This window comes from Thermobia domestica, chromosome 2 (assembly GCF_964235325.1).
Source record: "Thermobia domestica chromosome 2, izTheDome1.hap1.1, whole genome shotgun sequence".
NCBI lineage: Eukaryota > Metazoa > Arthropoda > Insecta > Zygentoma > Lepismatidae > Thermobia > Thermobia domestica.
In genome coordinates, this window is record NC_137455.1 from 87,904,061 (window position 1) to 87,916,909 (window position 12,849).

At 32.6% G+C, this 12,849-nt stretch overlaps 1 protein-coding gene across 3 annotated transcripts in view; it reads left to right on the plus strand.

Annotated features, from left to right (window-relative positions):
• Window positions 1-12,849, plus strand: part of Dhc36C (Dynein heavy chain at 36C) — a 365,150-nt gene that overhangs the window by 24,430 nt on the left and 327,871 nt on the right. For all 3 annotated transcript variants that reach the window (XR_014128870.1, XR_014128871.1, XM_081743777.1), the window contains exons 5-7: window positions 4,377-4,526; window positions 12,138-12,335; window positions 12,561-12,689. Coding sequence is in view for 1 of the 3 variants with exons in the window: in XM_081743777.1 (XP_081599903.1) it covers window positions 4,377-4,526; window positions 12,138-12,335; window positions 12,561-12,689 (477 nt within the window). In the remaining 2 variants the exon portion in view is untranslated. The remainder of the gene's footprint in view (window positions 1-4,376; window positions 4,527-12,137; window positions 12,336-12,560; window positions 12,690-12,849) is intronic.

A 12,849-nucleotide genomic window follows, 5' to 3' on the forward strand; every position in this document is an offset into this window, starting at 1 on the left:
GAATCCCTAAACAGTATTTTCAATGGAAAGTAACATATTACGTTGTAACAATGTAGGCCTAACTGATCTTATGAGTAGACGATAATCTCGATGAATGGCGGCTATTCATAGACGCATCAAAACTATTCTTCAAATATATTTTGCGTAAACTTCCACAAATTGCTGAAACTAAAATCAGGTAAGAACCCTTATCTGCACTCAAATTCGCTAACTCCTCAATGTTCCTCAATTTGATGCAGTGTTAGAAAATGAGGAGAGGATTGCATGAGATTCTTTCCGAAAAGTGGTGACGAATGTTTTGGGAAACAAGCGGTCTCAGAACTATAAGGAAGTAGAGGTGCACCTAATACCTTCTACCAAGCAATAGGGTGTAAAGTATCACCAAAAATGCATATGTTGCACTCCCACATAGATATCTTCCCAGACAATTGCGGAGCAGTCATTGATGAACATGGGAAACATTTCTACCAAGTTATATCAATTATGGAGAAACGATATCAGGGCTACTGGAGCAACTCTACTCTTGCCAATTGTTGTTGGACGGAAAATTCCCAATTTTACCCCAATTTCCCATTTTCTCGTACAACACACATACACACACATTATCGTAATACCATTTGAAAGCCTGTTTTATTCTGAAGAGAATGACGTATAAATCATGATACTCAAATAAATAATACTGTTCGGATTCATTTGATTTTATAGTTATCTCACTTTTTCCTATATGAAATTTGGTATTGTGTAGCAGAACTGAGAAATATTTTTTCCGTCACAACTATTGTAGGTATTACAATGAAACTTGGCACATGTATTACTTATTCAGTTTTAAAGGTATAGTAGTTTTAAAGGTATATTATATTTGGGTGCCTTTAGTCAGGACTGTACCAGGGGTGCCACATTTGAAAAAAGGGATTTTGGGACGGGAAATTCCCAATTTTACCTTAAATTTCCCTCTTCTTATACATCATGTACACATGCGCATAGTACCAAGCTTGGTTTATTCTGAAGTGAATGACATATGAACCAAGATAATCGGATGAACAGAATTAAAGCAATAGCTACTTAAGTGAAAGACCAAATAGAAAATTCAAGAATCTAAGTGTCAACACTACACAACACACATTTCTATCGATTACACTTAAATTCGAACCAATTTATCATTTTTATTTTTATTTTCGTATTCGGCATCCTCATTTGCATAAGAAAATATAATTTTCTTTTCCGAAGCATGAAAAAAGTTAAAATTTGTTGTCCAGCAATAATTTCGTGTGTATATAGGGTCAATTTGCTAATATAATGTTTGAAAGAATCTTATAGAATGTTGAGACAAGAGAAATGCTTCGATAATTATTAAAATCAGTTTTGTCGCTTTTCTTGTGCGTTGGTATAATTGTTGATTTTTTCACTCTTATGGCAGTTCCTCCATGTTCCAGATATGGAAAATGAAGCAGAAGGAGAAAGTTGAATCTTGTTCCACAGTTTTTTCCCTTTAGCTAGAATTAGCTCAGCTGGAGTTTCGTCTACACCCGGCGATTTGTATTTCTGTAATTTCGTTATAACAATTTCTATTTCCGCTCGGTTAGGCTCTGAAATATATGGTTCTGCTGTGTACATTTCCCTTTCTTCACGAACATTAGTTTTTGGCTGCGTGTTAAGCAAATCGTCAAGGAAATATTTCCATCTCTTCAAGATGCTATCTGTATCAGTGAGAATTGTTTCGTTGGCTTTCTTTAATATATATGCGTGAGACTAATATTTTGTTAAATTTGTTGATGCCGTTGTACATGTTTCAAATGTTTTTGTTTTTACTATTATCTTGAAGTTTGCCTGTTTTATCTTCTCTGCTAATTTAGTGCATTCCTGGTTGAACCATGGTTTGTTGCTGTGTATTTCCGCGTGCCCCAATTTTCTTTTGCTGAAATTTTAATGGTGCTAACTCTACTAGGTCTATCCTATATTTCTCTAACTCACTTATTATGTATTTTAACACGCCTGCCGTATAAAGACTTCTTATATTCTATGTTCTAAATCTCATGTTCATTGTACTTTGCTGAGGTGCTAACTTATCAGTCCTGGTCGTATGCTTCTGTGAATGTTTTTGAACAAGTGCCTTTTTTGAGATTGTTAGCCTCGCCAAACACCCAAGCTGGAGAACCACCCCTTACCGTATGTTCGCGATTGTTTATTCAATATATTCGCAGCTAACCTCTATATTTGGAGGTCTTCTCGTCAATCCCCAACCTGAGGACGCGCCATGCCCTGGTGACTGGAACCTACGTTGCACAAACGTCAGGTTATTACACATTTCAAATCTACATGTTAAATGAAAACTTGCCCCTATCACCTGTCACCTTTGTGATTCAGTGTTGCAAACTAAGGATCCTAGAGTATCACAAACATGAAAATTTTAGTGGCCTCTACAGCAGTAATAACACAAGTGAGACGGACGGGTCAATGCACATCCAAAGTAGTTTAGTGTCGTGATACAGCGAATAACAACAAAGTTACTAGGGATTAAATATTTGATTTTTTTTTCAAATGAATTGATTTCGAAAAACTGCTGAGGTAAGTAGCTTGTTCAATCTTATCTTATATATGGTTTTCAATAGATTAAGGATGGTAGTGTTTATAGTAAACCTATTGAAGATATTGTAAACACTGGTAAAGTTTACAACACTGCTTAAAATCATGAAATTCCAAGAACTTATGTAATTATATCTACCAAAAAGTATTGATGTAATGTTATAAGAGTAAAGTAAGTTAGAATTTACGTGAGAAAGGTCCTAGAAATATGCCATTTTAAGGGATATAATAAATGTTACCATTTCTTTCTCATATGTTCATAATAGTTTGACATATCAAATTGTTGTAAACGGTATTATGATCCTTATGTTTATTGAAAACTATCTGCGTAACTCGATGTGATACTTATCTAATCACTTTCCTGAAATAAAGACCTTTGGAAAAAGTCAAATTATAAAATTCCGTGTAATCTTATTTTTAATTGTTTGAAATAGTACGTCAATGATAGCCGTAGTATTTAACACTAAGATGTTTCGGATCTAGTTGTGTGAAATACATCATATGATGACCATACTATTCAACACTAAGATACTTTGAATGTGCATCCGTTTAACTTGTGTTATTACTGTTATGGAATCCTCCAAAATTCAGTTTTTTACGATGTTTGTTATACTGTAGCGTTCTTAGTTTGCAACACTACATAACGAGCGTGGTATTTTCGTTTTACTTGTACGTTCGAAATATGTTATAACCTGAGGTAGTATTATTTGAAAACAGTTTTATGTTGGTTGGCAACAATGCTAACCTGGTGGTATTGCAGAGTGTGTGAAACAATGTTCCCCTGTCGATATTTGCATGGTACGAAATATCAGCGTTATGTACCTATTAGTTTAAAAGTTTCAAGAGCGTATGAAGATAAATAGTGCACACTGTAATGTCCCCAATATGTAAAGAATACTTCTTTTGGGAAAAGCGACTTTGTGCCCGCCCCTATATAAGGTATATACATGTTCCGGAATAGACTGATTTCATGAAAACGGTGGTGGTATAGGTATTGGATGGACGCTTGGTCGGAGAAGGATATTGTGTTATTTACAGATATCTGATGCTATAAACATCTTATATTATGTCTGTAACTATATGTAAAAAGGCGTAATTTTGAAATAGAGATACTTCAAACAAAAGTGTTGTTTTAGTTTGATATTCGATTACAGAAGACAGCCCCAGCGATATAGCTGTAACTTAAGGTTAACCAACTTTACATGCGCCTTGCAAAGTTATTACCAACAAAAATTCAAAATATACACAAATTATTTTGTGTATGATTCTAGAATAATAGTGTAAATATTTCAGGAAAATTTATTGTTTTAATTTTTACAATGAAATAGGTTATTTTCTACGGGAGGGGGAGATAAAGGGAAGGCGCCCAGCCAGTCTACTCTTGTGTACGTTTATTGGAACTCGTCTCGGTTGTATTCTTTAAGGCTTTTAGTACGTTTATTTTCGTGCACAAGATCTCATATAAATTCTCAGAAGTTAACTGATAAGTAGGTGAATTCTAGTCCTCCTTTGTTAACACAACCTGGCACCTAAAAGCAATTTCTAATGAGTGAATGCAGTTCTCTAAATGGGAATGTTCACAAACTGAAGAAGTTTGTTTTTTCTTGAGAAAGTATCATGTTTATCTCACTACAAGTAACCTCAGATTGGTTTGTTGAAAAACAGCAATTTGTTTTCAGAAATAAAATTTAATACATTCGTTGTTATATTTCAAACTTCCCAAACTGCAATACTAACAAAAAGATCAGAAACTGTAATAGGTAATTTTTTTTCTTTTTCCTTTTCTGTTGTAGGCTGACAAGAAAAAGATTGTCCCGAATCCTAACGAACCCGTTAAAATGAAAAGTTTCTACAATTGTGTGTCTACAATAATGACATTTCAACTACAAACATTATGCCTTAACTCAATTCGAGACTTTACTGAATTTCTCTGCAATATTGAGGTAAGTATAAAATTAACAGTGAAGCAGAAAACATCTCATCGTTCGTGATAATAATGGTATGCTTGGAATCACTGAAACGCATCTTATAGAACAATTCTTCTTCCACTCTACAATAAAATCATGACAAACTAAAACATTTTGTGAAATTTTTCTGTTACCTTTTTTTCAGTAGTAATTTAGGAAAGCGAATGTAAGAAGTCGGTGTCCACTTGTAAAGGAATTTATGTACGAAAAAAAGGTACCTGGATGATATGTGCGTGTGTGATCATTTACTTTCACTAAATATGTTGTACGGTTTGTTTTCAGTGTACATTTACAGTGCAAATATTTAGTTTTCTTTGTTAATTACCCTATTATCAATAGTTAACTTTTCTCTTTTTTTATCGTCAAGTATTTATTAATACACTCATTCAATATAATTTATGTTAATATATCAGGTATAATTATTCACATTCTGTAAATATAGTAATGACATGGCTCATAGCGAGTCACTTTTTTTTTTTTTTTAACTAAAAGTTACCTTTTTTCAAGTCGGTCACTAAAAGTTACTTTTTTGGGAGGTAAAGTGACTTTTGCGTGTGATTTATGTTCTGCATTGGCAGTTTTCTAAAAAAAATATTATAAAAAATGGAAAAAGGCAGAAACTTGTTACTCATTACTCTTCTGAAAGCTTCAGTACTTGCTGCCACATGTGAAACAGTCAGCTTTTATTCTTTCTAAAGCACAGTGGATGGTTGGTAGATGCTTAAGCTCTCAAAGTGGGATTGAGAACCCGTCTGTGTCTATTATTTCTTCTATCGTAATAGTCTTTTAGTTTTCTCTGGTAATAGTTAACGCTTCACTCAACGTTGTGTGTGTGTTCATCATGTTCGTCTTGTGTTATGTTTCTTGTATGTTCTTCTTAAGAGTAGGTGATGTTTCATGGCTTTGAGAACTCTCAGTGCTAAGTTAAATATAATGTCTGGGATGAAGAAATTCGGAAATAGGGCAGAACTGGTTCCACTTACTCAGAAGCTTCTTACATCTGCTAAGTATGCTTACCGTAACTACAAAGCATACTTAGAAAACCTAAGAAAGGAAGCTCTAAAAGAAGAAGTAAAGAAGAAAACATGAAACAAAACAACAAACAAAGAGAGAGGTGATGGAGAAATTGACAAAGGAAAAAAGGGACATGATGAGATTTTGGTCACTTTTCGTGTGCTTTTAGTCACATTTTGGGCACTTCTTCGTGTGCTTTTGGTCACTTTTCATTTATTTACAAGAGACCAGACCATTATGAGCATCTTTCTAATTTGTAGGTAGATTTTGAACTATTTCTTAATTGTTAGTTTTCACTGAACTTTAAAGAAGGGAAACCAATTACCTATTTTATTAGTAATCCAAATCTAAAATGAACTGTATTTCAAGTATAGTTACTAATTTGTGCTGTAGGGTACACATTAAAAATTCAAAGTTTACCTTGTATCCAATACTCGCAATCAGTATTTTGGCCCGTTCTGTGGCCATGAACTCGGGCAATGTTCTGTGTTAGCGGCACTTCAGTAATGTTGCATTTGTTAATATTTATCTCCTTGTCTTGTGAAAGAAAATTAACCCCAACTATTCTGAAAAATACTCACTTTGTCAATATTGTACACCTTGTGATTTATAATATCTGATATCTGTCTTAAAATTAAGACGGTTTATATATAATTTCGATGTCACTTCTTACTAATTTACACTAAAAGAAGTTCTTGTAGTTTTGTGGTGACGGTTATTCCTTGTTCTAGTGAACACTTCTTCAAGTTGTTGGGAAAAAGCTTTTCACTAATCACTTCGTATTATTTTTTTGTCACTTTATCATGTGGATTTTCCTAAAGTGTGCCTATTCCGCTGGTAGCTCTCTGATAGTGAAAAGTTTTGTTCTTAGCAACAAAGATGTGTTCACTAGAACAAAGAATAACCACCACCATAAAACTACAAGATTTTTTTATTGTGTTAATTAATGAAAAGTGACATCGAAATTAACATATAAAATCAGTCCACGGAAAACGATCGTAATTTCAAGACAGAGATCGTAGAATACTGAGGGCTATACTGAGGGCTTTTTTTTTTTTTTTTTTTTTTGAATACTGAGGGCTATTTTTCTTTTTGGACAAGGAGCTGAACATTAAAAATGCAACTTTAATGAATCCCGGCTAACATACAATATTACTTGAGTTTATGGCTGCTGAGCGGGTCGAAATATTGAGTAAAATTAACTTCTAAGTAATGAATATTTGGATTGGATACAAAGTAAACTTATATTTATTTATTTGTATTTTGTGTATTTCAGTCGATTCGATTACATGAAACCAGGGAGGAAAAATATGAACAAAGAAAAAACATATCAGAATTAGTTAAATAAGTTTCATATGTTCTTTAAATAACTACCTGTATTATATTTCAGTAAGATGCGTTCGACAAGCCGAAAGATTGATTGTACTAATACGAACGTTTATGATCTGAGCTGGCAAAATATCAATAACATCCAGAAACTTTTTAGAGCTGCATAAAAATTCTTGAAATTAACTGGAAAAATATTGTGACTGTAATGATTTATCATTATGCTATTTGAACAATGAAATTAAAAAAAAAAAAAAAAAAAAATACTGTTGTGTACTTTTGCATCTTATACCAAACATGCTTTTCCTCTTTTTCTCGTGAAACATTATAGCAAGTTTGTGGCACCCTGTACTTCGATCAAATGATAAATCAGCTATAATAAGGTGACAATGAAATATAAGTATACCAGTAGTTAAAATTTAAGAAACTCAATCAGAAGTAGTACCAAAGTTGGGACTTAAACGTTATATTTCTTTTTGAAACCAAACCAGAAGATTAAATAACGTAATACAAAACTGAACATAATTACAAAAGTCATATATAAAAGATAAAAGAATAAATGAACATCACATACACTACAGAATAAGTTTATTATTAGTTAATGTGAAAATATCTCCATAAGATCAACTCACAACTGTTATCGATGTTGACGTGTTAATACAGTCATTAGAATAATAGGATAGAAATATGCAAAACAGTCCAGCTCCAATTCACAGAAGAATAACAGCATAGAGCAGTTCACAAAAATAAGTGTACATATAATAGAATTAATGACAATAAAACGCTTGATTGATATATACATATATAAGAGTGCAAAGTCATATTTACAAAACATAAGCATTAACGTTCATTTCCTTCGTATATTTGCTGTTAGTGTAACTACATATACATAGTTCAATTAAATTAATAATTATTCATCTCATTGTCCTATTCACAACTTCATTATATATTCACGTATTATTAGTAATAATCTGTCAATTGCTCATTCACCATTACGCGCATCAGTATCTTAGCAACAAACTATTCTTTTATTCTTATCTCAGACAGCATGGCGTCCTATATAGGATATTTAGCAGTGCAAAACGTAATATTTTGTATATATTTCGCATTTTTTCCTGATAACAGACACACTAAATTCCAGAATAGGATTTGTCTTTGCGTGTACGCAGTTTGTGCGCGTTCCATGCTTCACGTGGCGCCTGTGTATCCAGCCTTTTAGTAACAATAAAAAAAAAAAAATAAAAAGAGTGACATTCATACAGATAGATTAGAAAGATAAGTTTTTATAGTAATAATGCATTTCTAATCAGTGAAACTTTTGTGTTAAGCTAACAATTGTTTAGACAGAAACTTGTCGTGAATATGTTATAAGGAAGCATTATGGAATAGTAACATCAAATATAGTGATGTGCTATATATAGCGTGTCTGGCCTATAGGGGAGCATATGGTAATTTATTTATTACAGAAACCGTACAATTTTTGCAGAGCCTCACGCTTAACGAAGTTGGATATCATAAATGAATACGACATGTTAATACTGTTGTTGTAACATTGTCACCTTCAACTAATTCGTACGATGACGTTACAAACGAAGATTCAGGAGGTGAAGAATCACCAATTATCGACAATGTATCAGGAAGTAACTTACTACTAGAAGCAGAGGTAAATGTATTGCAGTATTCTGATGAGGTAGAATATCCCGATGTTGCACTTAGGAAACCAAGGAAAAGGATGAAGAAAAGCAATGATAAATATTCATGGACACATATTGATTTTGAACAACTAGATGAATGACCTGTGAAGAGTGATGCAGCACATCAGTTGCCTCCAACAGCGTATTTTCAACTCTTTTTGTTTTTTTGATCATGACTTAGTTGAAATTTGTGTAAGATACAGTAATAGGTATGCAGCAAAACATACTGGAGATACATCAAAAGAAGAAATACGTTTACTTACTCAGGCGTTTACTTACTATTTTTCTTGATCTTTCCAGAAGATATATGTACCGGGAAGAAAATGTTGACCATCCATAGTAACTTGTAAATAATCTCTTGTGACAGATTCAGATTTATTATGTTAAGCTTACACATGTATGACAATAAAATTTTAACAAAGTTTCAAAAATTCGTGAGAAAAGTTTTCAAAAATTCGTCCTCTTCTCACTGAACTGAACAAAAAAGAAATTTAGATCATTCACACAGAAAATCACAGTGTTGATGAGGCAGTGATACCATATTTTGGTTAGCGTGGTTGTAGACAGTTCATAAAAGGATAACCTTAGATAGGGTTACACCATGTGGACTGGAGCAACTTCAAATATATATTTATCTATTTTGTGTAGACCGATTCTTATCAAGGTGTGAAAAAAGTCCGCAAATGGAGAACGAGACAACATCCTGCTCGAACTCAAGTTGTTTTGAAATATGCTGAAGGTTCAAGAGCTACTGGCAGTTTTTATTTCCACAGTTTTTTCGATAATTTTTCACTTTTCAGCTGTTTTTAGAACTTCAAAATATAAATGTGAACGGGACAGGTGCCATAAGAAAAGGTCGTACGCAAGGATGTCCTCTACCTATCATCCGAAGAATTCAAAACTACAGCGAGAGGATCTGTGTAATTCTATCAAGAAAAATCAAACATTTTTTTTTTTTTGGGGGGGGGGCAAAGTTAGTTAGTCTTGATGGCCTCAAACTCATTGCCAGTGTATCTCATACATACTGTCCCTAGATTTTCACAAGAGGATAAGAAACGAATTGGTATCCAACAACCACACATAGTCTATATATATAAGAAGAACATGATAAGATGTGATCAAATGTTGCGTTGGTATAGAATATCTATTAGAAATAAAAAAATGGTATTTAGCCTCTTGTGACATTTGATTGATGTTTCTGTACAAAATGCTTGGCAACTGCACAGATGATAATTTCGACTACAAACTACCTAAAATTGCTTGTTCACTGTTACAAAGAAATTGTCATGTAGCAAAGTTCAAAGGTAGACCTTCGAAATATCTCAAAGAAAAAAATCATTATAATCGTATAGACCAGTGGCTGCTCATTCAAGACAAACAGACGAAATATAGTTTGTGTCACACAAAAACAACTCGCTACTTGAAATGTGACATAGGGATCCATGCGTAATATTTCCTGAAGTATCACACTAATGCATAAACAGGAACCAAAATGTTAATTACAAGAAATAATTAAATTGATTTTTTACTTTTCATAATTTGTATGAGCAACATAAGTAGCAAGAAAATATTTACAATTTTTTTTTTCATACTTTTGAAAGAAGAAAAAATGAAAAGAAATCTTCCAGTTTAACATTCTGCTATTACTAAGGGAGACGGATGAATAAGGCAAATGAATGATGATGAAAAAATTCATGGGAGGAATATTTTTGAAAGAAATTCCTACGGTGTTCTTAGTGTAACCATAGTTCGTAAATTGTGTAATCAACATACGAAGAAATAAAATAAAACTTGTTTTAAATTTGATTGTGATGATTTTCTTTATAAACAGGAGGACACGGTGGTTCAATGGTAGAGCGCTTACTTCAGATGCATGGGGTCCCTGCTTCAATCCCCGTCCAAGCAACTTTGTGCTGGACAACTTCGTGTCCGTGAATTTTCTCGGGGTACTCCCATTTCCTCCCACTTTCTCATTCCACCAATTATTCCACCACCATTCATTTGCTTTGATCATCATATCCTGTAGCCTAAAGAATATAATCGTGGACGTAAATTGAAAGATTTCATTCTTTTCTTTATAAGTAATTATGACCTGTAATTAAATACAAGACAAACATTTTTATAGTTTAGTTTATTCATTAGAACTAGGTATCCTTAGACACCCTAGCGACAATATAATTAAATTCAGAAAAATAAGTGTAGTATAAGTAATACAAATTGCAATAATGCTCGTTCATGAGGCTGGCATCCTATGTTTAGATCTCTTGTTATTTCGCGTCTCAATTCGAGTTCTTCAAAAATATTCTTTGTTACTCTAAGTTATTAAAATAAACAATATAAAATTAAAAAAGTAAATCCCCTCTACCTGGGTTAAACAACTATTGGTTATCTTTTTACTGAGCTGATTGCGGTGCTGGTGATTTAATACAGGCAGAAAACTACTGAATTTATTCCTATGAGCTTAGAAATCGAAGGAATAATGCATCGTACTCACTACGAGTCATGTTGCGTATCTTTGTTTGGTAAACGTCGATAATAATCAGATATAGATATGTGAAGTAAGTGTAAGATTAAAGTTGTCATAATTTCATAAATGTATGATATTTATTTTAGGCATTGAATTCCTAGGTACGAGCACCCTGTAATATCACATATTAGAGTTCATACTATTTCTTGTTCAAAACACAATATTATATTATTTCACGAAAGAAAAAAAAGCTACTTAGCGGTTAAATCTTTGTAAGTTCTATTCATTTAGCGTATTATTTTACGAGTTATCGATGTAAATTCCTGATACTCTATTTTGCACAAGAAGCCGTTAATTATTATTTTTTTTAAAAAAAAGTGACAATCAAACATAATTTAATTTTTACAATATTCCTTTTTCTTTTACAACAAATAAAACTCTTAGATAATTTCAGTTCGGAAGTACAGATGCGACGGCCATATTATGCTACCAATTACATAACAAATATTAATAAAAATTTAGCATGCAAACAACATTGAAAATACATATGCAAATGACAAAAAATATTTAAAATAATACAAAATTTTACTGCGGAATAGATAATATGAAACAATACACGGGCACATGCAAACAGAAAGTAAAACAGAATTGTAATCAGAATAGAAATTGTAAATAAAGTAACGTAGTCCATTTGGGCACGTTACAATCTAAATTTAAGGCCTGTAATATATTTTCTATATTGTAGTGAGAAATATTATAAACTATATTATCAGCACTTCAAATGCTCAAATTTGACTTGCTTTTGCTATAAGATTAATTATGTCTGCGACTTGAATTTGTACATTCATAGTAAAGTTTTAGATTGGCCTAATTTGCAAATCCAGAATACTTCAAGAAAGAAGAGAGAAGTACAAAGGAAGAACGTAAAGAAACAAAGAAAAGGAAACAAAATATCTAACACAGGCATCAAAACAAAAGGGTGGATTTTGGAGGAGGTAACTCGAATTAATGGATTTTATAATCGTAGTATATTATAATATATTGTATTTATTAAAATAATCTTGGTTTTACTTTTCTTTTTCGAAGCCTGGAAAATATCGACATCCTGGTTTTGTGGTCCATTTGGTTCAGCGTAATAAGGTAATTGCTTTTGAGCCACCGTTCAGTGCCTATCAGACTGCTTTACTCAAAGTTTATGACGATATGATCCAGGCCTCAAGATCACTACCACGTTTGGAGACGAAGCTATACATGAACTGGGAAGACCCTGAAAATACTTTAAAGGTAAATTAATTTGCTATTCCTTCAAGCAATATTTGAGTTATTTCATGTGCTTTTCTTCAGTTTTCTTAGTGTATTGAAGAAAATGTTAGTTATTGAAAAACATTCCTTGCAGCTTTTTGTACTGTCTTAAACCATACAACTATTTATAAGATATTTCTCAGGTACACATGAAACAGAAATATGATTTTTCAGCATTTTTCTGTTTATGAAATTTTGCAATTTCAGCCTATCATATCTGAAGAATATGTGAAGGAATGTAAGGAGAGAGTTACACTTGTGTTGGAGGAACAAAGAATGGGTCCCGAATTCAGTGTGCAAGATTTTGACGACTACATTAAACTAATTAATGGAGAGGTAAAGTATTACATTATTAAAGTTTCAAATTTTTCCACTTTCTTTGAAATTGCGTGTAAAAAAGTTTTAGGTCGTTTTCTCTTAGTTTTTAGTTTTTCAAAACTGTTGAGTAAGATCTTTAAAAAAAGTATTTAATTACTTCACTTAACCATCAACAGAG